Consider the following 27,975-nt stretch of genomic DNA (forward strand, 5'->3'; position numbering starts at 1 on the left):
ACCATATCTGAAAAGTGAAGGCTCACCAAATAGCATCAGGTAATTGGCTACTGTGTGCATGTTGTCTATCTTGGCGTAAGAGAGAAAAGTGGTCAGATAATTTCATTCTACCTTTCCCTGCTCTTCTTAGTTCTCTCCAAACTAGTACTAAAAGGAAAGGATTAATTTTTATTTGAAATGTCTGACTCCTTCCCCAGCCTGTATTCAGTTTTGTGAGTGTAATCTGATTCCCTTCTAAGGTAAAGTGTTGAAATTACTTATTTTTTTTTTTAAATCCAGTAGTACACAAAGAGCTAGAGAAATCACAGCCAATGTAAAGAACAAATGTCATCTTCATGGAGGGCACTTTTAATAGTTCCTCCAATGTTTGCACTCAGAGTTACACGTACTCCTTTTTTGATTAACGTGTCCATAACTTAATTTTTAATGAGGTAGATATTTAATGTGTGCTGGACCTGTGAGTAGTTTGCTTACCTATACATCCTTGTATGTCATGCCAGAAAATCAGAATATAATCTCACAACAAGAGTATGGGCCAGGGAGATAGCTCAGCAGCATAAGCACCTGCTGGCAAGCACAAGGTCCAGAGTTCTGTCTCTGGTACCTCAAAAGAAAAAGAAAGGAATTAGAAGAAGGAGGAGGAGGAAGAGGAAGGGAAGGAGAGGGCAGAGAGGAGGAAGAAGAGGAAGAGCAGTAATTCTTGCATGTATATTTCAGAAGTATGGCTAGAATCTTGCATTTTCTGTTACTTTAGTTATCACAGAATCATACCAGTTATTTCATTATTTAGAACTTCTGCTCAAGTTCCTCATTACTTGCAGATAAGATGCCAGAAAAAAAATGACTTACCTCAGGACATGTCAGTGGTTGGGTCTAACTACTGTAGGATTTATTGTCTAGTAAGGAAAATGAATAGTAAACAAATAAATATTAATGTTTTAGAAAAGGAAAAGCAGCATGATAATTTGGTTGAAATGACTTAATCCATGAGGAGGAGCAGGTTCAGAATAATCCACATTACTGTGTTTATAGTAGCTGCTAATGACTGGATTCTGATAATTTGAACTTGCTAAGTCTTGTAAATAAGAAGAATGTAGCGTCTTGTCATTTGAAGGCTATATAGACTGTATTGCCTCTTTTTTTAAAAAAGTGTCTTGGAGCTGTGAAGTATAAGGAAATAAATGACAAAGTCTTTCCAGTGTGTTGAATTTTAGAAGCTCATTTGCCAAATGCTGTGTATGGCAGTTTGTATTTCTATGCAACCCTTTTTTGGCTGCTCCTTGATGTTATGTAGAGAAATACTGAATAAATATGTCTTAAAAACCCTTTACTTCTCTTGTGATTTTAAATCAGAAAACAATACTAATTTTATTTAAATAACTATACTTAACTGCAGTTGTAGATAATGTACATAAAAGACAAGTGTTTTGCTGCATTTATGTCTAAGAAAATAAAACATAAATCCCTCGTCAGTCATTTCCCAAGTGAAGTGTTTACACTGTCATAAGACACCATGGTTTGGTGGCACATAGCCCAAAAACTTGAGAGGCTGAGTTAGGATGATTCCAAGTTGAAGCCCAGCTTAGACAAATTTGACTTACTGAAACCCTGAATTAAAATAAAAGGAGCTGCATATGTAGTTCAGTGTGAATCCTCTGGGTTCAATCCCAATATCTTAAAAGAAAAAAGGAACAAGAGAGAAAAGAAGATCATGGTGATATAGTACATGCAATTACAGTGTCTTATTAGTATACATGAATTAATGGATGCGGGTGGATGGAAGATAGGAACATGTGTCCTGAGAAGGGCTCTTGGGATGCGTGAGAATGTCAGTGTTACCCCATCAATCTTTCTGAACCAGTAAACTGAGCAGTAATGAGAATGTGTATCCTTGTTGTCTTTAATACTCAAGAGATAGAGCATGTTTAATATGCAAGTATCAGGAGACTGAATTTTTTATTTCAATTAAGATTAAACTTACATGATGAATTATAGTTAGTGCTTTATATCTAGTCTCCAGAAATGAAAGCTGTCTTTCCATTGCCCATCCTCCTTTTCACAGTGGCAACAAGGTAATCTAGGCTCATACCTTAATCTCCCTAACCTGCATTAAATAGTCTAGTCTGTAATTTTCAGTACACATGGTTTTTGCTTATCATTTGATGAAGATATTTCTCTTTTTTTCTTTGTATATTTTTTTAATTTATTGAGAAACAAATAGCAATGAGATAGTTTCAAAACCGATTAGTAGGATAATTTCAATAATTAATACATTGCATATTGTTGTCTTCTTAGTGGTTATTCATAGTAAAAGATGCAGACATGATATCCTGTCCACAAACACTATTAGTGCAAACCTTTCTGTTCATTGAATTAAGAGAAAGTAGCTGTATATCAATCCTAACTATTTTGAATATACAGTTACAAAGTGGTCCTTCATTTATATCCCCTTTTTTGTTTAGTTTTGTCAGAGATGGGTATTCCATTGTCATTTAAATATTGTAGGTACGTGAATTCAGCAAAATATTCCAATATAGTCCAGTAGTCCATAATATTAGAGGGTTATCTGTAGGACTGGCAATGTCAGAAGTTGTTGACTTGAGTCTTTTACAGCTCAGCCTATTAATATGGCTTTACTTTTTATACTTCGTTTTTATATTTTTCTGCTGGATAGTTGAGACCAAGATAAAGCAAGACCTATATAACAAGAAATGTAGGGCTGGTGAGATGGCTCAGTGGTCTAAAGCACCTACTTAGAACAAGCTTAGCAAAGCACAGGGACCGCGGTTCAATCCCCCAGCACCACATGCCAGCCAGCCGCCCCCTGGTGGGCTGAGCTGGCCACACATACACACACACACAAATAAATAAATAAATTTAAAAAAAAAAAAAAAAAAAAAAGAAATGTAACTTTGTATCTGATAAGGTCAGTTAAGCCCCTCTTATGTTTGATATTCAGACAGATAGCTTAAGCTTAGCTGCCTACATTGTAGGGTAATAATAGTAAGCTTCCTTTCTGGAGGGTTAAGTTGGCAGACCAAAAATTAGAGAAAAAAAAAGGCTAGGAGAACAGCCAACATTTTGGCCCTAGACTTTCAAGGTCAGTGAGGACTCAGGACATAGAACATGTACTGTAATATCATGTAACTCAGTTGTGTCCCAAATTTTCTGATCAAGGAGATTATGGGGCCAATGAGGAAAGTGACATGATGTAGAGTATGCCTAAGAAGATATTTATCTTTTAGTCATCATTATGTCACTTGAATTTCTTGGTATGCCTTTTTCTTTTAAATTTTAAATCCCATATCTGGTGTCAAAATAATGGTACCCTTCAGTATGTGTTCTGGCCATTTTTTTTTTTTTCCTGATATCTATGTTTTTCTCCTATGTTACTTGTATCTATACTTTCCCCATGTATAGAAAAACAGTAATGGAAGCCCTGGTGTTGTACACCTGTAATCTATCACTCTGGGAGGCTGAGGCAAGAGGACTGCAAATTTAAGTCCAGCCTGGGCAATCTAAAGACTTTGTGAGGAAACTACCCTCTATCTCCTCAAAATCATCTCCTCATCGCCTCAGACTTGAAAGCAAGCAAGCAAGCAAGCAAGCAAGCAAGCAAGCAAGCGAAATACCTGAAGTGATTTCTTTTTTCCTGTAAAGCAGATTATGCAACCAAAATTTACTTAATATTGGGCTGGCCAGATAGCTCAACAGACTAAAGCGCCTACTTAGGCAGAGTGCATCTGCTGGGATTCAGTACCCTGCATGCTGTGCCAGCCCTGCCCCTGGGCTATGCTGAGATAGTGATTGAGACTGGGCGTTGTAGCGCACGCCTATAATCCTTGTGCTTGGAAGGCTGAAAACAGGAGGATCACTATGAGTCTGATCTCTGTAATGAGACCCTGTAGGCCCTGTACTAAATACATAAAATAAAATTAAAAAAAAAATAATATCTTTCAAGGGGCTTCTGTGATTTCAGGAAGCCATGAGTTGATGCAGTTATTGCAATAGTATTTGCATCTATCCTAAGCATTTATGGTTCCTTTGAAGACCACCATTTTATTTTTAGGAAGCTTGGGTTCAGGTCTTTGTCATTCTTTCACTCTTCTGTATTAAATTGTGTTTTAATTTTTGTGTTTTTATTTCCAGCTGACATTTTTGGTTAGCTCTCATGTAAGGTAGGTTCATTCATTTCATAAATACATAATGAGCACCAGCTTGATGCCATCTTTCTGGGTTCTGTACCAATGAACATTGGCTGGCTAAGTTCTGGTTAGAGAACAACCTTGGAGTATAGCGTTGGAGTTGTACAGGGCAGGCTTCATTTACTTACCTCTTGTTTATTTTCTATGCAGTATTTTGTCTCTTGTGTATCTCTTGTGTTCTGCAGAATGTTTTGAATTGGGATTTTATGTCCATCATTGTATAGGTAGGTTTTTACTGTCAAGAAGCAACTTAATGCCTTCATTGATCTTTTGAAACTGTAAATTCCTATTGTGCAGGTTAGGACTAATGTGAGAATTGGAAGTATTGTATAATAGTTACCACAGACAGCAGTGTCTGTTTTTTCTCTGAGTTTGTTCCTAGGGTTGGAGAGATGGCTCAGTAGAATAAGTGCTTGCTTGGCAAGCGCAAGATCCTGGGTTCAATCCCCAGTACCTCAAAAATAAATAAATAAATAAATAAATATTTGTTCCTACACTGTATCAGAAATCTTCTCCATTTGTAGCCACAACTTGTCATTCTTTTAATACATAGGTCAGAAACCAGATAGCAACAGGCATTACGGGGACTGGCAAAGACTTTCAGACATGAAGAGTGAATCCCTGCCTCACTACAAGTATTTTGGGTACATAATACCTTATTCTCCTCCAATGTGATTCCTCCTTAGAGCAGAATGTCAGGACTGCCTCAGACCCTATAGACTCACCTTGCTCAGCCCACAGAAAGTTACATCCTGTAAGGGTCTAAAAGTGATGAGAAAACACTTGATAGTCATTTCTAGTATTAAAAACCATATAGGCATAGATTTATACTTGGTAATCCTGTTTTTTAAAAATTCCAGTCAAGATGTGTTATTATGCGCAACACTTGAGACATTCTTGATAGAGTAAGACATCATGCCTACTATCATCACAGTTGCTTGGTGTATGGAGTTCTGAAAATACCAGCCAATATAATTTGACTAGTGAAAACATGTATTACTGTGGAAAAGCGTGAGTTATTATTTGAAAATATGACTATGTACTAAACAGCAATCCCTAGCAGTCATTTTCAGCATGTTTCCTTTTGTTCAAATACTACCTTACAATCCATTTATAGTAACAAGTAGTGTGGGAAATAGCTTGAAATTCCTTGAATGTATATAATTACTTGAAATACTTATATAAGATGTATGCAAAGACAAATATGGTGTGATCTCGATCAATTCTAACAACATGAATATGATATATAGTGGTTCTAATGTTTTATCTAGTAAGGTATATGTGAGAACAGTAAGAATTCTAAAGGGAAAGATACTATTCGGTAGGGAACTAATCTTTCTTCCCAAATCTTACTGAAAGCCTCAGTTGTTAAACTAATTTACTTTTGACGGTGACACAGATCATTTAAACTGAGTGGAGATTTTGGTAAAGAAAATGTGTGTAAGCACATTTAGTAAATGCTGAAATTTGGTTTACAACACAATAGGGGAAAGGTAGATGAGTAGTCTACAACCTGTGGTGATTATTGGCTAATTAATTTAGATAAAAGCTAATTTCTGCTTCATCATTATATAGGAATAAAATTGTAAATAAACCAAATATGCAGATATTAAAAATGAAACTAGAGAAATGAAGAAAATAATAGAGAATGTTTTAAATGATTTCACAACTATCATTTATGTAAATGTAACAATGCAATTTTGTAAAGCCCAAATAAAACATTGGTATATTTGATTAGAACAAAGTTTCATTAAATCAACTTAAATACAAAACAACAAAAAAAGATGGGATAGTAGAAAACATTTGCTGCATGTTTGATGGACAAATATCCTTTAAAAGGGCCAGGGATATAGCTTAATGACATAAGTGCCTGCCCATAAGTACAAAAGTACAAGGTCCTGAGTTTTATTCCCTGTCCCCCACCTTCAAAAAAAAGTTCCTTAAAAATCCAGAGTTGACTTACAAATAAAAATAAACTTTCTGAACTAAAAGCATAAAAAAACATACAGTTCATAAACATGTATTAGTGACCAGGAAATGTGCAGTGATGTCCAGTTTTTTTTCTCCTCCTCCTCCTCCTCCTCTTCCTCCTCCTCCTCCTCCTCCCCTCCCCCCCCCCGAAATTTATGTATTTGGTGCAGTGTCTCACCATATAGCTTGGACTCATAGTGATCCTCCTGTTTTCAACCTCCCCAGCGCTGGGATTACAGGCATGTGCCACCATACCCAGTCCGAGAGTTTTTCTTCTTAATGAAGAAAATTCAGATTAAAACAAGATACTGTTTTAGGCTTGTCAGACTGGCAGAGATTTTAGCTTATTTCTCAGTAATGTCAGTATGTGAGGCAAACTCATACAACAGTTGTGAACATTTGAATTGACAGTATTATGAAAATGAGCAGCAGTATTTGTCAAGTGTGAAATATTTATGCTAGGTCCACTTAAAAAGTTTATCACAGGAGTTACACTAAACGTTCTTACATATTGTTGTGCGTAATGGTAAAAATTCAAAAGGATCTGATAAATGTATTAGGTAATTGCTATGTTAAATAATGATATACTTCAGTAGCAGGATATAATACTAAATAAAATTTTGTAGATATTTATGTTTTAATGTAGAGTGATGTGCAGGATATGGTAAGTGTTAAATATAAACACTTAATACAATATTTTCAAATTAGAAATTTGAAGCTTATATTTACATAAGAAATGTATTTGAAGGGCCAGCAAGGGCCAGCACAATAGCCCAGCAGACTAAGTGCCTGCTTAGGCAAGCACAGGAACCAGAATTCATTCCCCAGCACCACGTGCTGCACTGACCCCACCCCTGGGCGCACTGAGCTGGCCACCATGTCCAGGCATGGTAGTGCATGCCTATAATCACAGTGCTGGGAAAGCTGAAAACAGGAGGCTCTCTATGAGTCTGAGCTGTGTAGTGAGACCCTGTACCAAGTACATTAAAAAAAAAAGAATTAAAAATTTAAAAAATGTATTTGAAAGATAGACTGAGAGCAAAAGTTTTCTTCTGAAGTTAACTGCCACCAGCAGGGTCTTTGCACTTTTAGCCTTCTTCAGGAAAAAGCTTCCTTTTAAGAGGTAATATTGGGGCCAGGGAGATGGCTCAGTGGAATAAGCGCTTCCCTGGCAAGTGCAAGGGCCTGAGTTCAATCCCTGGTTCCAAAAAAAAAAAAAAAAAAAAGTAATATCATTGGTCTTGGGTCTAGGACAAAAAGCTATTTAATCTATGGGCTAAGGACAGTTTTTTTCTTAGATTTATTTAGTTTCTATATAGCAACTGAGATATAGTTCATAAGTTATTCAAGAAGAGGGAAATCTGTAGGTATAAAGAATATTATTTTTAACCTAAAAAGAAACTTCACCAAGTCACACCTTCATAGCTTTTACATGCTGCTTCTATTTCTAGGAATTCTGTTTAATAGATGCTGGCACCTTTTTCCTGAAGAGGCCAAGCTTTACTTCTTTACAAAGCCACAGAAAAGATTGCTGCTTGTGTGTTGTGTTTAATCACAAATGAATTAATTAATTCATTAACAATATAATTCAGGGAAAGAACTTGCCTGACTGGGAATTGTAGTTACTAGTAGAATTACTTCTCTCTAAATGGGTGTCTCTGGATTCCTTAATTTTTCTTTAAGAAGTGGGGAGAGTCTTGTCAAGCTGTGATTGGAAAACACCTAACCTGGTCCTTAGGTCTATGTTCTGAGTCTGACCGGTTTACAGTGTGTGTTCTAGATCCAATAAATCATTTCAGTGGGAAAATCGCTGTCAGAAATCTGTAGCTACTAAAAAGGAAACTCTTAAAGACATGCTTTAAGCATTTAAAGTTAGATCTTCAGAGATGCCCGTAGCACATCAAATAGAAAATATTTCTCATTGGCCTGGGGCTATAGCTCAGTCTGCCTGGCAAGCCGGCAAGGTCCTGAGTTTGATTTCCAGTAGATGAATGAATGAATGAATGAATGAATGCTGGAGAAAGATTAATGCTTTTTTATGTTATAGGAACTCCCTTCTGTTGAAGAACTCACTATAATTTTGCCTGAAGATATTGAATTAAAGCCTTTGGGGACAGTTTCAAGTATTATTGAACAATTAGGTATGTAAATGATTTCATTAATAAAAATTATGTCTAAGCATGTATTAATAAGTTAAGAACTTCATGACTAGAATTACCTTTTAGATATGTAATAACACTTCATTTTATAGTAATTAAGACTGAAAGGATAAACTTCAGTTTTTGTTTACATATAATACAGTGTATAAAAGTGAGAAGTGTGTTTTAACTGACATCTTCAGAATTTTCTTTATTAGTTTGCTGTATTGCTGTTATAACCACAGCAATACTGTGACCTATAATAGTATAGTCTTTGTATCTTACACTTCTATACCTATAAGACCCATGGGTCTTTGGATCCCTATAAAGTCAAAATCTCCAGCAGGGCTGGACTCCCTTCTGTGGGTTCCCTGGAGACCCCATTTCCTTGCTTCTGTTGTATTCTAGGCCCTGCCCACATTTCTTGGTGCCCAGCTACCTTCCTTTATCTTTTTTTTTTTCCCATAATTTTATTGAGAGACATATAGCAGTGAGACAGTTTCAAATCAAATTGGTATGACAGTTTCAATAATTAACACATTGCATACATTCTTCCTAGTGGTTAATTGCTGTATAAGATGTGGACATGATATCCTATTTACAAACACTATTAGAACAAATCCCTGTATGCATTAAGAGAATGTAACTGTCTATCCAAACCATTTTGAATACACAGATACAAAATGGACATTCATCTGTATCCCCTTTTTTGTTTAGTTCCATCATTTGAATATTACAGATGTGTTAGCTCAGCAAAATATTCTAAAAGCATCCAGTAGTCCATAATAGTATTGGGTCTTCTGCTTGACTGGCAATGTCAGAAATTGTTGACCTGAGTCCTCTACAGCTCAACATAATACCATGGCTTTACTTCTTATACTTCGTTTTTATGCTTTTCTGCTGGATGATAAAGCAAGACCTGTGCAATAGAGGAGTTGTAGCTTTTGGATCTGATAAGGTCAGTCAAATCCTCTCAGGATTTATCCTGAGACCCTGTACCTCAGATTGTAGATCCTTTGTCAGTGTCAGCCATGTGGATGAGTCACGGCCTTTATCTTTAAGACCAGGAGTATAACATTTCTCTCAGACCCTTCTTCTGTTACATCTCCTTCTGACAACACTGGAAGATTTTCTGCTTTAAAGCCTCCTTAGTTTCTTCCATCACAGGATTTTTAACTTTAGCAATCTGCAGTTTCCTTTTAAATTGTAAAGTGACATATTCACTTGTCAGGGATTAGAGTGCAGATACTGTTAGAGAGACCATTCTATCAACATATTTGATTTTCTGTTATAAACACATAAATTAAGTTTTGTGATTTAATTAATGGCATGATATGAAGATGATGTTATTTTAGATTTCATAGGGTTGTATGAGAGATCTTACTGTTAATGTAAGTAGCACTAGCTCTCATAGTAAGTTATAGATAAAAATAAAATTGACAGTGATAGGATTTTGAAATGAGGAAAAACAGCTAACTTGTTCATGAGCCCTCTTAATTTACAGACCCTAAGAACAAAGAATTCAAGTCATTTATTCTGTGAGCAGTTACATGAGCCATTGGTTGAAATAGGACTTTATCTTTTTCCTTTCCTAACAGGGTCTGTGTCAATATTTTAAAAAAATTAATGCTTATCATAACTTTGTAATTTATACCTTTTCATTAAAATTTAAATTGAAGTGAAATGTCTTACAAAAATTCTGATTGCTAAAACTACATAATTTCCAGGGGGTATTGCATTTCTTAGTACTTTAATTACTCCATGATACTCAATAATATGTGTAGATAAATCAAACATAATTATGGCTTGATTATATCAGTTGAATATCTATTAAATGTATATTTAGATACATTATAGATCATAATACTGATCTTCAAGGAAATAAAGCCAATTATGTGACCCTTGGAATATACTCTTATGACTAATACGTTGTAAAAGGGTAAACTTACTCTCAGAATTCTGACCTGGGAAAAATAAAGAGAAAAAAATCAAAATCAGAATGTGCTGCTATCATATATTATTATGTTTTGAAAGAATAAAATATCTTAACATTTTAACTAAATTTCGAAAAAGAAAAATAAATATTAGTACTTTAGGCATAAATAATCCTTGACTTTAAATAATCTAAAGATGAAAAATGAGAATTTGGTATTGTACTCTGAAGTTCTAAATACCATCCTATTATTTTGTTTATTGTGCTTTAGTTTGGAAAACACAAGGGGCTAATTACTTATTATCCATCAAGCTAGAGATTGAGAAATACCACAGAATTCATGATCTCGTCCTAGTGTAGTGATGGCGAACCTTTTAGAGCTTTCATTGATACAAACAGCCTGCTGTGGCAGGCGTGCCATAGGTTCACCACCACATCCTGCTGCATAGTTTCAGAGTATGGGTTTGACAGCCTTAACAGTTTTGACCAGTGTATGCTGCCCAGTCATCATCGTAAGCGAATGGGTCTGCAGGAGATGCGCAGTGTGCTGTGGAGAGCACGCGAGCTCAAGTCAGCACTCTGGTGCCAGCTTCCTCAAACGTCCTGTGTGTGTGCTGATGTCTTGGGACCTTTCCTTAATCTTTCCATAAGATGAGGGTATTGGATTAGGAATCTTTAATTTTCTGTAATTTGACTGTTAGGCAAAGGAATTAGGGGGCCGGCCAGATAGCTCAGTGCACTAAAGTGCCTGCTTAGGCAGAGCACAGCAGCCGGGGTTCGATCTGCCTCCCAGGGCACACTGAGACTGCAATTGAGACTGGATGTGGTGGTGCACCCCTGTAATCCCAGCACTTGGGAGGCTGAAAACAGGAGGATTACTACGAGTCCAATCTAGTGAGACCCTGTAGACCCTGTACCAAATACCAAATAAAAAGAGAAAGGAATTGGGGAGGGGGTCATGAATACAAATTAATTTTTACTCTGCATTGTCATTATTAATCTTTACTTATCAACTTTAATCCAGAAACAGATTTTAATTAAAAGTATTGACCCATGATCTATTACTTATATGTTTTTAAAACTCAGAAGCATAAACTGTAGAAATTAATTGGAGTGCAAAAATCATTCGAGTTATTTTTCATAATCTGAGCTAATGTATTTTGTTTCTCAGCTGGACATGGTATTGTCTGTTTAATGTAACAGTATTCTTGTTGCTGATTGTTTAAGAATTTTGGGTGTGTATGTTGTGTGTCTTTGTAGTAGATTAGCACTTGCAGCATTTAGAAGAGTAGGGCACTATGCTAATAACTCAGAGGAAAAATACCTTTTTGTCTTTTAAGGAAGGAAGTTAAATATATAACGATAAGTACTATGAAGTCTGTCACTGCCACTGCATCTGTGTAAAGATGTTTTATTAAGCATTAATTTAACTTTCACAGATTCATAAATAATCAGTACTTTATAGGAAAGGACTGTAGAGTGAGAAACAAGACTAACTTAGAGAATGAGAATTTTATTATTAAATGTGATGATGCTATTGTTGGTAAGCATTGCTTTTTAAATGTATATTGCTCAAATGTGATGACACTTTAAGGGGCATTTTGAATTTTCTGTTTTATAGTTTTATAATGTTTTTCTTAGAATTGTTGCTTTTTGTATTAAAATATTTATAGTGCATTTCTTTGTCCTATTTGATAATTTATTTTTTAATTGAAGAGGAACTGTTACTGAGATATTTTTCTTTGTCAAATTTTAAGTTGTGTTGGGGAGACTGGGAAGATAATTTGGTGGTCCAGTTGTCTACCTGGCAAACACAAGGACCTGAGTTTGAACCCTGGGCACGTTGTGCTGGCCCTGAAACTGGGTGTGGTGGTGCATCCCTTAATTCTAGCACTGGGGAGGCTGAGACAGAAGGTTTAGTATGAGTCTGAACTGTGTAGCAAGATGCTGGATCAAATATATTTAAAAAATAAGTTGTGTTGGGATTAAGCCTAAATTCTCACTGTATTTCTATATTATATGCTGATTAAATCTTGAAATAACATTTATTTCTTCAATTTTTCAGTAATAATTGAATCTATGAGTAACCTACCTCCAGTTAATGAGGAGACTGTAATATTTAGAAGTGATCGACAAACAGCAGGAAAGGTTTGTTAAAAACACATCTGCAGATTATTGTGTATCTTTGGTTTGTATATCTGACTTTCCTTATGGCCCTAAGCAGAATTTATTAGTATTAGGTGAGCAGTCTAGAGCTCTCAACTTTCAGCACATTCTTGATTTCCTTTAATACTTACTGGCTGGCTCTAGGTTGGTTAAATGTTGCTTATTTGTCTTTCACATATGAATCATTATATTGGTATTTAGAATTCTTTGCTAATGTTTTCCAGGTACTTTGCTAGGCAGTAGGTCTACTTACTGAGTAAGACATAGTTCTTTCCTGCCAGGCATTTGGAGCTGAGAAAGATTTTCTGTGAGTAGCACGCTAGCTCTTAACCATTTTTGGCTTGCTAATACCTGTTGGTAGTAGCTCTCGAACTTTTTGGACTTGGCTTTCTCAAGTGGAAGCTCAAGGTGGAATATTTCAAGTGGAAAAAGATTTTGATGACAGAAGGGAAATGTCACTGTAAGCACACTAAGGCCTTAGGAATATGGACCCACTATATGGCTGGGTCCCTTTAACATGTTCCTAATGGAATGATCCTCCATGTTTATCTTTAAGAAGATAAATAAGATTGCGTATCAAGCAAGTAGGCAGTTCTAGATAATAAAGGGTATAAAACTTTCTAAAACCAAGAACATAAGTACTAACCAAGTGTCCATTTGATGGCACAGAGGATAGTTTTACTAATGCTGCATTCCCCACTGTGTATTATACAGTTTGTGTTCTAACAGGATTAATTTGTTATATCAGGAAAAGGTAAATATATTACACTATTACAGGATCATCTCACCTATTCCTTTTCTTCACTTTTCCTCCTGCTGCAGATATGTGATTCATGAACAGAATATTTTTCTTTTTTTTTTTTTTTTGAGACAGTCTCAGTCTATGTAATTTAGGTTGGCTTTGAAGTCATTATGTAGCCCAGGCTGGCCTCATACTTGTGGCAATCTTCCTGCCTTAGCCTCCTGAACGCTGGGATTTCAGGTGTGCACCATCACACCTGGCTTTCTAATATGATTCAGAAATAGGTCAGATTTTTATCAGTCCTGTCACTTCTACCTACCATCGCCATATGTTTTATAGGTTAATGGGCCAATTTAACAAAGTAGTGGGTCCTCCATTTACAAAATTGTTGGTACCAAAATTCACTGGAGTCACAAAGTAGTATTTTTGGCAACTTTTTGCAAAAGATCATGAAGGAAAAAAGACTTGTAGTGTCTAAAGGGTAGTGTGATTTTTTTTTCTTTTATTTACTTAGACTAAATATCTTTATTACACACATAGGTTCCAAAACTTTTGATGAACAGAAAGAGTTCTATACTGTGCAAACTCTGTATTTAGTGCTGATGTCTTTGAAAGGCTTGAGAGGTAGAGTAGCGGCTTAATCTTAGCAAGGATGGAGAAAAAGGAAGGGGATATGCATACAAGCATTCGCTGTGAGGAGCGCCTCCTATCTCATCTCCTTTCTTAGGAAACCAATTTTCTGTCCTGGAAAACACCAAACATGTCTTGTCTTCAAGTAGTAATGGAGAAGTGGCAAGGAAAACACATTTCTTGATTTTCTGAATGTGCAAAACCTGATTTTTTTTTTTTTTTCCTAATTTTTGCTTGTGTTTTCATGGCTGTTGCCTTCTCTTAATAGCTTATGTAGAGTTTTAATTTCAAAACACCCAACATTTTGCTGATTAAAACCTCTAAACAGACATTTTTATATTCCTCAGTGTGCTCTATTTGAAAATTTCAGACCTATAATTATGACTAATAATAATAATTAGCTCTTTTCTCATTTGTATTCAAAAAGCACCAGGTAAATGTGTAGTGTTTACACCTCTAGCGTTAGCTGTGTGATGCAATCCTAGAGAGAGGTGAATGTTAAATCACTTAAGAGAGCCAAGTAAATTCAAGCATTTCAAAAATACATCCATCTAAGCACTTGGAAATAATTCCTCAAATTGGGGAAGGTTTAGGTTTAAAGAGAATCTATAAAACCAGTGGTTGAAGAGTATGAAATTGAATGTCTTGTAGGTCGTGAGCATATCTAATTGAAACACTAGCTTTACCTCTACAATAGTATACTGTTTTGTATCATTTTTCCTCTGTTATTCACTGTCAACAAAAATAACTAACCATGGTGATACAAAATAAAAAATAAAAAATGGGCTGGGATATAGCTTAGTACAAACGCCCCAGGTTTGAGTCTCAGTGTTCACCAGAGATGTTGCCAGTGGGGGGCAGGGGTGAAAAAGACAATTTATTTTGTAACATTGACAAAAAGTGTTACCTTTTAGCAATTAGCCACTGTTTTTAACTTGCTAACTTTCAGATCATTGTTTTACATGTTAAAAGAAGCCTTTGTGTTTCTCTTACCTTACAGATATTTGAGATATTTGGACCTGTTGCACACCCATTTTATGTGTTGCGATTTAATTCTTCAGATCACATTGAAAGTAAAGGTATTAAAATAAAGGAGACTATGTATTTTGCTCCATCAATGAAAGATTTTACCCAGTATGTTTTCACAGAAAAACTTAAACAGTAAGTATTTTATTGACATAGAAATCTTTGCCTGATGTTTTATATTTTAAGAGTAAATTTATTGAGTAAATTCATGTTTAGAATCCACATATTTTTTAAAACATTGTACCAAAATTATTTCAGCCCTAGCTTAAATTAACCTTATTTTAGTTTTTCTAAGTAACTGCTAAGAAAAATAAACATAAAAGTCATAACAGTTTTAAAATGTTTTAGAATGAGGCCTTAAATAACATTCATCAAGTTTAACTTTCCCTGGATCATTTCTTTGGGTATCGTAATATACATAGAACATACAATTCCTCATTTAGTGACCATTTCGTTTAACAACTCAGCCACTGGAGCGTAGCTCAGTTGTTAAGCAAGGAGCGTCTCTGTGCTGCCTGAGGCTTTGTCTTTGAGGTGGAGCAGTGTAGCTCAAGATAGCTCAGCCAATTACAGCTCTTTTAATCTCGGCTTCCATTTACTGTACATACTATTTTCTTAAAGTGCTTTTTGGAATTTCACTTGATCTTTAGTGAATTTTGATTTCTTATGGTACACTAAAATTATCTAGTATGTCTTTAAACTCCAGAATCTCATATCTAATTGATGTTGAACAAACATTTATTTGTTGAACCAAGTTTTATGCAAATTTTTTAAATTTTTCATGATTTTGTATTATATATTGCAAAATTAAAGATTGAGCTCTTTTGTTTTGTACTTTTAGTATTTTTTATACTGTGCTAAGCACTTAAAGAGTCTTATCAATGAATCCTTCTTTGAGGCCAGGTGAGGTGGTGCATGACTGTGGTCCCAGCAGTTGGGAGGCTCAGGCAGGAAGGTGATTGTGATTTCAAGGCCAGCCTGGCTGCATAGTGAGGCTAACCTGACCCCCATAGTGAGACCCTGTCGCAAAATAAATAACCCCCTTTTGATTTGTTTATAGGGATAGGGGATCAGATGCATCATGGAAGAATGATCAGGAACCACCACCAGATGTAAGTATAGTGTTTGCACTCAATATTTTACCAAGTTGGGCATTTTAGTAATTATCAGAATATCACCTGCCTTTTAATTTTGTTTTTAGTCTACTTTGTCAATAATGATTCACTTTGTTAATAAAGGTAGATGTCATTGTTTATTTTATTCAGTTTAATAAATTAATCATGAAAAATGAAGACATTTATTATGATGCTTTTAGTAAATTGCCTGTCTTTTGGAGCTAGAAAATCATTAGAAGCAATCTACCTTTTCATAGTTTACAATATAACTACCTTCTTTAAAAGAGTTCACTTGGTTTTCTTTTGGTATATATGTTGGAGAGATAATAGTTTTATCTTCCAAGGTGGATTGAAAACCTAGTCTTTCTTGAAATGTGAAGTTAATTAGGGAATAATACTTAAATGAGTAAATTGTGTAGTAATTATTTAACTATGGAAATTTTTAAGCAGATTTTCAGTTTTGAAAAAATTTATTGCATTATAATACAGTTTTTTTTGATATTTGCAGAAATAACTGATTATTTTAAGTGGTCTCAGGCAAAGCCAAAGACGATTGTGTTCATTTTTAATTTTGCTGAAGCATAGATCAGGTTTATCCACCCTTAGGGATGTTTCTACAGATCTGCGTCACTTGACCAGTGTGTTACCCTGGCTTAGTATCTGTTGCACATTGGAATGAAGTGTTTGCTATTTATGTGATGAGTACATGCGATTCCCATTACTGTTGCTTGTGTTTACTTAATATTTACTTAATATTGTGCTTGGAGTAATTTATACTGAAATTATGTATTTTAAATTATTTGAGCATTCACATAGGGCTTAAAATCTTGCTCATGATGTCAAGATACTCTTCCTACAGCCCTCTTGTTTCAGACCTAAGCGTTAAAGTTACGAATTAGGGTGTTACTGCTTATGGCCTTGAATAATTCGTTAAAGAATTACATCACCCATACATCATTTTTTCCAGGTGGCAGAATAAATCATGAAATATATTTTAATTTTATAACAGTTGTTGATGAAATTTTGTAGTCCAGAATTGCTACCTGATATTAATCATAGATTCAAATTTGTTAGGTTTAACATAAAAATTATCAAAGTAGGAAGCTTGCATAGAAAAATAAACTGTAGAGATTATGAGCTTTGAAAATGTCAGGCATGCATAAATTTACTGGGTGGGGCTTAGCTATTCTCAGTTAAAATTTTAAAATTTCTCTTGCTCTTGATATGGTGCAGAGTGATTTTTTCTTTTTCTTTTTTTTTTTTTTTTTTTTACGGAACCAGGGATTGAACTCAGGCCCTGGCACTTGCCAAGGAAGTGCTTATTCCACTGAACCATCTCCCTAGCCCTGGTGCAGAGTGATTTAAGATGCCTTTATAAATTGAGGAGCAGCTCAGCTGGAGAGCGACCACACATTAGGGACAGAGCAAGGCCAGCCCCAAGAACATGGAGCCATGTGAGCAAGCTGTTGGCGCTAGAGCAAGGCTATCCCAGGCAAACAAGTTGGCCTCAAGCTTAGTTGTTTATTAGCAGGTGTCCAACTTTGATCTGCCCCCGTGTTAACTACAGCACAGATAGCTCTGAAGATGGTTCATGTTCTGTGTTCTCAGCAAAACAGAGACCCATACTTTCGACCCCCTTGAATACTTCCCCCCTTTTTATGATGTTGTAGAGGCAGTGATGCTGTCTTGGCCCCTCCATCAGAGAGGATGAGTCCTGCCTGATTGTCTTTTCTTAATCTCCAGCTGTCCCTCTCAGGGCCTGGCAGGCCACACAGGTCGTGGCAGTCATCTTTACTAGCACTCACTTTCTCTGATTTTGCTACATAAAAACTTCCAGTTTGTATCAGTTTTTGCACATATGATGCTCTTTCATGTCCCTGTATCTACATATACTGTTTTCCATTCACTGAAGATTTGCCCTTATTTCCTTATTAGCTGTTTAGCTGGGTTATCCACACCAAGATGTCTTTCCTTTGCTTTTTCTGTGTTTATCAAGCCCATACTCCTGCAGCACTAGCCATAGTATTAGCTCATTATATCATTGGTTTATCTGTTTTTTCATTTGACTGAGCAGTTTGAACAAAATGTCTCCTGTCACATCTGTATTTTTGCTAGTGCCCATTTACTGCATTAAGTAGTAAAATCAAGCTCTTGACACCACTACAATTAGTTAACATTTAAAAATTTAATTAAAGATTCTCAGGTATGTGGACTGGTGCCTTACGGAAGATTTGATCTAGAGTATATTTCATTAAGGCCATACTGAAAATTCCATACACAGACTTTTGTATTTATTCTTTTAAGTATAAAAGAATAAAAAGGCCTACACAGAGAGCCTTTTATATGAAACGTATCTTTTCCAGTGTTAATGAAAAGATAAAATACTTGAAATAAAAGAAATTGTGCCAGTTATATGTAACTTATAGATCTTTGTTTTCTGGTAGGCTGTAACAGTGAAGCCAATTCTTAGTTACAGTGAGTTTTATGTTTCTAGTTTAATGTGATGTCTTCATAAAACTTGGGTATATATCTGCTTATAAAAGTTCTTTTCCTCAGTCCAGACTAAATAGCATCCCCATCATTTTTTATACTTTTTTCTCTTTAATTTTAGGCTTTACTATGTATCTGAAATTAAATTATGAGAGGAATTAATACTATATACCTGTAAAGAATCCTGGAAAGAGTTTAGAAGGCTGGCATATAATGGATTTGTGTATGTTTCTGAGTGGATGAGTTGTAGAACAAAGAGTTTTATTTTTATATTGAATCCAGTGGTATATGAAATGTGCTTAATCTTGATTGCTTCCTTTAGCAGCTGGTGTTAATGATAAAGCTGGGGGACAGACTGCTAACCAGGAATACCCATATCTGGAGATTGTTAAATGCTGGCGTTGTAAAGCTACTGATGGGAAACTTTCTAGGAATTAAGAGATAAAACTTCCCTGGCAAGTGCAAGGGTCAGAGTTCAATCCATGGTTCTACCCAAAAAAGAAGAGAGAGAGAGAGAGAGAGAGAGAGAGAGAGAGAGAGAGAGAGAGAGAAGCCTTGACTGCTCAGCTTGGTTAATGGCTTGTGTTAATGAAGACTCAGTAGGCATTTATCAAAAAACTTCACTATTTTATCATATATGAAATGTGATCAGAAATACAGTGAATTTTTTGATTAGATAAAATGAAAGAAACATTACCATTAGCCCCCTCAAAATGTTCATCCCTTTGCTTTGCATGGTGCCGCTTTGCAGAGCAGCTCTGGAAGTCCTCTTCTGGGATGTCTTCATTGCTCTCGTGGCCCCTGTCTGGAGTAGGCTGAGAACATTTACCTCCCCTGGTCATTTTAAGTAGGAGAAAGAGCCACAGTCGCATGGTGGCAGATTGGGTAAATGAACTGGATGAGGATGCACTGTAGGGTTTTTGTGAGCCCTGCTAGATGTCATGCTTCATCATGTTTTAACCTCATAAGATAGAAAAGTGGGCTCCGAGAGTTTCAAGAACAACAAGATAAGTGTTTTTAAAACAAGGGGAATATAATGGGGATTAGTGGTAATGTGCCATTTACTCTTAAGTTTTTTTAAATTTAAACACTGCCGATCAGACTTCATATAACTAATTCAGTTATTAGTAGGTATTAATAAGTAGTGAAGGGCCGGGGAGATGGCTCAGTGGAATAAGCACTTCCCTGGCAAGCACAAGGGCCTGAGTTCAATCCCTGGTTCCACAAAAAAATAAAAAAATAGTAGTGAAATGGGCAACTTGTTTCTAATGTCAGTTGGTAAATAATAGATTTATTCTCACCCTAGAGTATGTACTATTGAATTACAAACCTATGTAATAAAATTTGTATATTTTTATCTGCAAGGCATTAGATTTCAGTGATGATGAAAAAGAAAAAGAAGCCAAACAGAGGAAAAAATCTCAGATTCAAGGTCGGAAGAAACTAAAATCCGAATTTAACGAGCCAGGTAAATGAATACAATATGCACTTGTCCTTTATCTTCATTTCTGTGTAACCATATCAGTAGTAAGACTGAAGGGACTATCAGTGCTTCTGTGTGTCTTCTCGCACGCAGCTGCCACTAGAGGTGTTAATGTGGCGGCCATCTGGTAGGGGAGAGTCCCAGAGAACAGGCAGCAGTGGTTCTGGGAGACGAAGGCAGTGAACATGTGTTTCAGGAGTAACAAGCAAACACAGCCTTGCTGTGTCATTTGTATGTACAAACCTATTTGCTTCCATATTTAGAATTTAATTGTGCTGCTTAATACCCCCAATCATGGGGTAGGTTTGTTTTGTTTTCATCTACATTCCTTTTTATCAGACATTTCCTAATATTTTTGTTTTGAGAAATTAAACTTTTTGAGATAATTATAAATTCCCATACAGTTGTAAGAAATGATATCCCTTTAGCCTATTTGCTCCATTTACAACATCGTGCAAAACCTGAAAATACAGTGTCACGACCAGCAGTGCTGGCATTGGCACACTCAGGGTGGGTGACGTTTCCATCATGGGAAGTTGTGTTCTTCCTTTCCGCTCCCTCCCCTCCCCTCCCTTCCCCTCCCCTCTCTGGGCTTCCCAGCAGAACACCTATCTGTTCCGCATTTCCCTATAATACTTCGTCATTTCAAGAAAGAGGATGAAAAATAAGTGATACGTGTTACATGTATGTACCAGTCTCCCAGGAGGATGTAAATTTTGTGTTGCATAAAAGCTTTATGTTTATCTTTCTTTATGGCCAAGTGGTACTCCATTTTATAAAAATACTAGATCTTTTTTTATCTGTTCCTTGATTGAGGGGCATTTAGGTTGCTTCCAAGACTTGGCCATTACAAATTGTGTTGCTATAAACATGACTGCACATATATTACTGTAAGAAAGATGATTTTAAAAATGTGAAATTCCAAGTGGAAGAGGATTCTTTCTGCTTAAGTCAATATGAGGAACTTCTCATGAAGGAAGAAAAAGAGTCTTAACGCATGAGTTGAATTTTTATTGACATAGAGAGGAGAAAATTCAATGCTTTCAAAGAATTAATAACATTTTTCCTCTTTAAAAGATTTGGTTCCTTTATATGGAAAGTTTTCTTTTTTAAAATCCCTCATTTCTTAATAAAGTCTGATAATGAATATGTGCAGTATGGAAAATTTACAATGGGGTAGGTGAAAGAATAAAAATATTTTTTTGTAACACTTTAAATGTTTGATTAAACCCAGTCATTATAGAACAACAACAAAAAAACTGTTAACTAAAAAAAAAAGAATGTTACATAAAGGGAGTCCTGCCACATGTTGCCAGTGGGAGTTTGCTTTTGCCATTGAACTTTTTTTCTGGAGATCCATCCAGGTGGTTGCATGGATCAGTTTGTTCCTGTTTACTGCAGAATGCTGTATCAAGGTGGGGATGTACCAGATTCTTAAGGATTTAAGAATCAGAAGTCCTTAAGGATTTCTGATTTGTTTCCGTTTTCTGCAATTTAATAATAAAGCTGCTATAGATATGAGTGTACAGGGTTTTTCTTTAATGTGAAAATTACCATCTGTCTGGAACACATAGGCAAGAGTACAGGCTCTGTGTTACATGGCAGTTACGTTGCATCCTTCATTTTTTCAGCTCCTGCACTGCTTTTGTACCAGGGCCATATTATTTTGTATTCTCATCAACTATATCCAGTGACTCAGTTACTTTTCATTCTCACCAGCTTTAGATGTTGTCATTAGTTTTTTTGTGTGTAGTGTTATCTAATTGTGGGTTTAATTTGCATTTTCAATTTTGAATAGGATGAGAAGTTTTGATCAGTGGTCACTCTTTTGCATATAAATATCTAATTATTTCTATACCATTTGTGCAAAAGCTATGAGTCCTAAAATGAATTGCTTTAGAACCTTTGTCAGAAGTCAGTTAGCTATATTTGTGTTCATCAGTCTGTGTTCAGGATTTTATTTCATTGATAGATATATCTGTGTAATAGTGTCGATTATGGTTATGTAGCAAGTCTTGAAATTGGAGAAAATGGGGCTGGCACCTTATTTTACTTTTCTCAGAATTATTTTAGCTATTCTAGTTCATTTACCTTGCCCCTATAAATTTCAGAATTATCTTCTTTGTGTCAGCCAAAGGTTCTCCTGGGATTTTACAAGAAGTTGCATAGGTCTGTGTAGGTGAGTAGTAGGGCCTCAACCATTCCGACTTCCTGTCCCTGATGACGTACATGACAGAACATCTTGTGCTTGTTCACCATCAGTGTGTCTCTGCTGAGAGACCAAATTCTTTGCACCATTTTTCATCATATTTTCTTACTGTTTAAAGGGATCTTTCTATACTTTTTTTTTTTTTTTTTTGAGAGAGAGAGAGTGGTGTGTGTGTGTGTGGCCAGCTCAGCCCACCAGGGGGTGGGGCTGGCTGGCATGTGGTGCTGGGGGATTGAACCGCAGTCCCTGATGCTTTGCTAAGCTTGTTCTAAGTAGGTGCTCCAGACCACCGAGCCATCTCTCCAGCCCCTTTCTATACTTTTACAATAGTTTTTTTTTAATATCTTTGCAAAACTTTTCTCCTGACAGTGCTTTTGTTTTCATTACCTTGACAATATCACTGAACAAAAACTTTTAATTTTAATGAAATTCAGTTTATCAGTTCTTTTTAATAATATCTTTGATGTCCTGTCTTAAAAGTTACCATGAACACGGGGCCATTTATCTTTTCCCCTATAAAACTCTTGAGGAATTTTATAATTTTGCATTTTGTATTTAGGTTTGTGGTACATTTTGAGTTCTTACAAAGGGAGTGAGGTTTGAATCTCAATTCATTTCTGCATATGGAGCTCCAACACCAGCTATTAAGAAGCCGCCTTCGCCTCATTAAGTCACCTTTCCCTCTTTGTCAGAGATCTATTGATTGTATTCTGTGGCCTGCTGGTGGGCTCTGTCCTGTCCCACTGATCTGTACACTTTTGCTTTTGCTATTGCTTTTGCTTTTTTTGGCGGAACCGCGGATTGAAGTCGGGCCCTTGTGTTGCCAGGGAAGCATTTATTCCACTGAGCCATGTCCCCGGCCTGTATGCTTTTTCTTTCACCAACATTTCAGTTACTACCATAAGGTTTTGGTAAGACTTAAAATCAGATAGTATCAGTCCTCCAGCATTGTTCTGTAGCATCGTTCAACCAAATTTTTAATTTTGGTTATTATATTATTCAGTCCTAAAATGTGTATTTATTTTTTTATCTGAGATTTTATAATTTTCATTTTTTAGCATGTTCATAATTTCTTATTGAAACATTTTTATGATCACATTATCTTTCTTAGTTAATTCTAACATTTTTATGTTGCCTTGGTTAATCTTTTTCATTGAGTTTGAAATCTTTCCTTCATATTGTCACTTTTTTGTTGAAATCTGGATGTACCATGTATTATAAGACCTTAAAGCTTATGTAATTCTGCTTAGATTAGGTTGGTTTTTCAAATACTGTGTTGTTTTTCCAGGGAGAAAGAGACGGTAGACAGAAGTCTACTTTTCCTCTTATTGATACTGGAGGATAAGGAATGCATTACTGTTTCATAAGGCTGCATGTCATGGCATCCCACTTGATCAGGCAGCTGCTGGCCAATGTCCTGTGACACCAGCAAGTGTGGTCTCTACACAAGGCAGTAGTATAGGTCTTAGTCCTCACCACCACCCCAGTGCAGAGGGAGAAACTGTGCAGCTGCTGGTAAAAGTACAAGCTTGGATTTCCAGGCCCTTGTATTGCTGCCAGAAGGCCTGTTTCTGGCACTGGGCTCACCCTGCCGGGAGCCTGCTGAGGAAGTGCAGGGTGTTCCAACCAGGCTGCTGCTTGAGGTAGTGCAGGCTCATCCTCTGAGGGCAGCTTGCTGTGGTGCTGTAGTTTTTTCTGTGCTATTTGGCTGAAATTATTTTCTAAAATGTTTTCTGTCTTGTAGGTTTTTCCCTGATATTTGGCTTTAAGTTTGCCTTTTCAGTTTGTTTAGACTGCTTTATATCAATAATTAAAAGGCATTATGAAAATTACTGACATTGCTTTTTTGATATGCTACACTTAATTTTAATTTTGCTTTTATGTATATTTTCCTATATCAAAGGAGAAGATTCTGCTGAAGTACATCAGAATTGGAATGCTTGCAGCTCTTCCTCGGAGCATTCAAAAGGATATCACAGTGGAGAATTCACACGAGGATTTTCTAGGGGCAGATACCCTCGACCGGGCCACAGCAGGCCTCCACCTCAGCAGTTTTATAACTCAGAACATATGGTACCTCAGGAGACTTCAGGATTTCCACCACAGCGACAAGACAGCCCAGTGATGCCACAGTATCCCTTTCCTCCTCCAGTGTTTGACATGCATAACTTTTCATTCCCACCACCACCACCGCCACCGCCACCACCACCACCCCCATCTGTCAGCATGGGCTGGGCTGCAGCCAACATGACACCCCATCCGATGCTCAACTTGCCGTACTCCCTGCCCCCACCTCCTCCTCCTCCACCACTGCCTCCCCCACCCTCTCAGGGAGATAGTAGTGCTTCTCATTTTGGACCTTATTATTAGAGGCATGCATCGTTTCCAGAGAAGTATGGACTTTTCATAGTGTATATGTTACCTTTTTTTTTCTAAAGAAAAGTAATTATGGAGCTAGATTTTTACAAACACTGTAAAATACTAAGTGATTCAGTTGTAAGTTGATATATATTTGTAACTTTCGTGAAACTGTATTCATATAAAAATTTTAGCCCAAATTCTTGGAAGTAAATCCAATTATGTAATACAGTATTTAATTAAAACTTTGAGTCATTCTCTCCTGTACTCCCACCCATAAAACAGCATATATAGTAGTGGATATGGAGCAAGTTCCATTACGGATTACAATATATCGAACACTGATTGCCTTTTCCGGTAAAATCTGAAAATGACATGTTGAAGACCTATTAAGAGTCTTTATTTTTGTAGTCTTATACTTTCAGAATTTATTTTGAGTATAATGTAATTTAGTAGTAGTTAACCCTAACCCTTTTTTTAAAAAAACTTAATTGAAAAGTATAAAGGAGAAAAACCTTATATATTGCCAGAATCTCTAACTAAAGCTAATGATGTATTTGTAATTTCCCGTTCTCTATGCAGATTTCCATTATTTAGGTATTACTGTGAAAGCTTTGCTAGTTAACAGCTTTAATGCTCAGATGTATTTAGGGATCTTTGTCTTCTGTATCTCCTTCACATATTTTTATATGCTTGGCACAGATTACATGTTTAATAAATATTTGCTGGATGAATGAATTTAAGAGTTTTTTGTTAAATGGTAATATTTTTTGTCATTGAGTGTAAATATAAAAGAAATTACAGAATTTTAGAACTGGAGGAGGTCTTCAAACTCACCTAAACTGTTTGTCATTGAATAAATCAGCCTAACTGTCTTGTTAAGGTTGCGAGGAGGCTCCATGATTTAATTAAGATCTCTTAGGCACTGAGATGGTAAGGGCTTGAATCTAGCTTTCTTGTTTCTTAGATTACCATGTCCCATTGAATTGGCACTTCCTACTTCTTTTTTCCTGGAGACTGCTTGTCCCAGGCCTGTGTTCTCTGCTTGTACTGATGAGGCCCGGAGGGTCCGCAGTGCAGGTGGGGAAGCCCTGACTTTACCACGTGTGCATGCACTTCAGCATTGTTCTTGGAATGTTGTTGCTGCTTCTCTGTAGGCATTACCTTCATAGTTTATGGCAAGCAGTTTTTGGGTGGGTTTTTTTCTGTTGATAGAATTTAATGAAATTATATCTAAAAACATTGGAAAACTCCCCAAACCTTTTTTAATTTCTGTAACTCAAGTGCTGGCTATCTGACACGGGATATGTAATGTCTAAAGAAATAGAGAATTGAATTATGCCATTCAGTAATTCCTTTCAAGTATTAAAGTAAGACACCAACTTTACCACTTAGGTCCTATTTTTCTTCCTTCCTGTATATAGTTCAGGGCTTTAGAAACTGAGGTTCCTAGAAATGCCCTGGGAAACTGTTATAAATTAACATTTGTATGTGTTTATTTTTAAATAGTCTACAGATAACCCAGGTATCTGCCTTCAAGGATTACTCTTAGTGTGCAAATATTTTGGGTCAAACATTACGATAGCTACAAAATGTCTTTAGCCTCTCACTTGCTGTGTCTTTGTCTTGGAGGTGTACGTGGTCGACTGCAGTGCTCTTTGGAGTTTCGAGTGACCCAGTCATAATCATTGTTTTAATGTGTCCCATTCAAAATTCATGTGCTTAATCCTCTTTGTGGTGAGGTTGAGTTGGGCTTTTGGGGATGTGATCAGAGTGTGGCGCTTTCGACTCATCAGTGGATCAGGACAGGAGGAAACTAGCTTCTAAGGCCTCAGTGTTCCTCCCCTCTTAAGGGTGCAGCAAAGAGGTATCTTGGAAGCAGAGAGCATCCTTCTTCAGATACCAGACAAGCTGGTAGCTCCCAGCCTTGAGAACTGAGAAGTCAATTTCTACTGTTTATATAGTCTATGGATATGTGTTATAGCTGTAAACATACACTTTAGACACCAACTGAAAAACAATTTGTATAATTGTCACCACTTTAATATTACAGTGCTTTTAAAATTATATGACGAGACTGGACATGGTGGTGCATGCCTGTAATCCTAGGACTTGAGAGGCTGAAAACCAGAAGATCACTACGAGTCTGATCTGTGTAGTGAGACCCTGTAGACCCTATACTAAGTACATTTAAAAAAAAAATTATATGATCACATATTTCTGAACTTCTAGATGATACAAAGGTAAGTACTTAAAATTTTCTATACAGTTCCTTGCTTTGAATAGAGAATTTTTCCTCATTTTTTTTTTAAATGTATTTAGTACAGTCTCACCACACAGATCAGACTTGTAGTGATCCTCCTGTTTACAGCCTCCCAAGTGGTGGGATTACAGGCTTGTGCCACCATGTCCAGTCTCAATCCCCATCTCAGTGCGCCCCAGGGTTGGGGCCAGCACATCAGGCCCAGGGATCTATTTCTCGGCCCCTGTGTCTGCCTAAGCAGGCGCCTTAATCTGCTGAGCTCTTTGGCTGGACCTGAATAGAGAATTTTTACATTGGCCTTTTTCTTATAAGAATCTTCACATAGTTATATATAATTAGTTGCATTTTCATGTCTACTGGTAGAATTAAAATTGCTTCCTAAACTAATATATTTATTTTATTAAGATGGTAACCTCTTCCTTTTACAGAAGGATCGGTCCTTGCCTTGCTGAGACTCCATACCTGAGAATTCACAAAGTGAGGCGGAGATTTTCACTTACAGTTTCTGAAGTTTTACTCTTCATTGGAAGTCTCTAAGGCAGAAATGGCATCATGAAAGGGCCTGCCCAGAGGAGAGCTGCCTGCATCGTGGACTGAAGCAGAAGGGGGGAGGGAGATCGACCAGATTGCACCCGTGACCCGCCCGTGTGAACAGACCCACCTCTGAGCAACAGGTCAGCTCTGGCACCTGCGTAATGCAGCCAGCCTTTCTGCGCTTCTGCACATGTGAGGCTTTCGGCCGACATTCCGTCCACACCCTAACAGCCAGCTGCTCTGTCGGGTGCTTACTCATCCTCCACTTGCCCACCCCGTTCTGATTTGTCACTTCCTGCCCCCACTCCTGTGTCCTACCTTCTTTGTTTATTGGCTTGGTCAGAGCTGGGGAACATCAAGTGCACTTTTAAAACTTCAGGCCATTTGGTGTGTAAGAAATAAGTAAAATCCAAGTTCCAGTCTATTGTAATTTTAAACTGCTTAATAAATATGAAGTAATATTTAAGGTCTCAAGTATTAAAAATCCTACAAAATTTAGCAGCACGGTTTCACAAAATAGCATACTATTTGAAGAGACAGAATCCCAGACATTATGGATCGTTTTTGTGCATCTCCTTTCAATAGTAGCAGCTGGCATTTGAGTTTAACTATGAATTTACTTTATAAATAATTTTAAGACAATATGTTTAACTGAACCTAGTGTTTTCTAGTTTTTTATACAACTTTCCATTTTTTAATTGTTTCTATTGTA

At 36.5% G+C, this 27,975-nt stretch overlaps 1 protein-coding gene across 1 annotated transcript in view; it reads left to right on the top strand.

Annotated features, from left to right (window-relative positions):
- The window catches only part of Naf1 (nuclear assembly factor 1 ribonucleoprotein), a 35,486-nt gene extending 10,775 nt beyond the window's left edge, over positions 1 to 24,711 (top strand). Inside the window, exons 3-8 of the mRNA XM_004630721.2 lie at positions 8,224 to 8,317; positions 12,313 to 12,395; positions 14,786 to 14,946; positions 15,872 to 15,923; positions 19,782 to 19,884; positions 24,012 to 24,711. Of these exons, the coding sequence (XP_004630778.1) occupies positions 8,224 to 8,317; positions 12,313 to 12,395; positions 14,786 to 14,946; positions 15,872 to 15,923; positions 19,782 to 19,884; positions 24,012 to 24,478 (960 nt within the window). The 3' untranslated portion in view covers positions 24,479 to 24,711. The remainder of the gene's footprint in view (positions 1 to 8,223; positions 8,318 to 12,312; positions 12,396 to 14,785; positions 14,947 to 15,871; positions 15,924 to 19,781; positions 19,885 to 24,011) is intronic.
- The last annotated feature ends 3,264 nt before the right edge of the window (positions 24,712 to 27,975 follow it).

Source organism: Octodon degus, unplaced genomic scaffold, assembly GCF_000260255.1.
Source record: "Octodon degus isolate 3935 unplaced genomic scaffold, OctDeg1.0 scaffold00036, whole genome shotgun sequence".
In the NCBI taxonomy this organism is placed as follows: Eukaryota; Metazoa; Chordata; class Mammalia; order Rodentia; family Octodontidae; genus Octodon; species Octodon degus.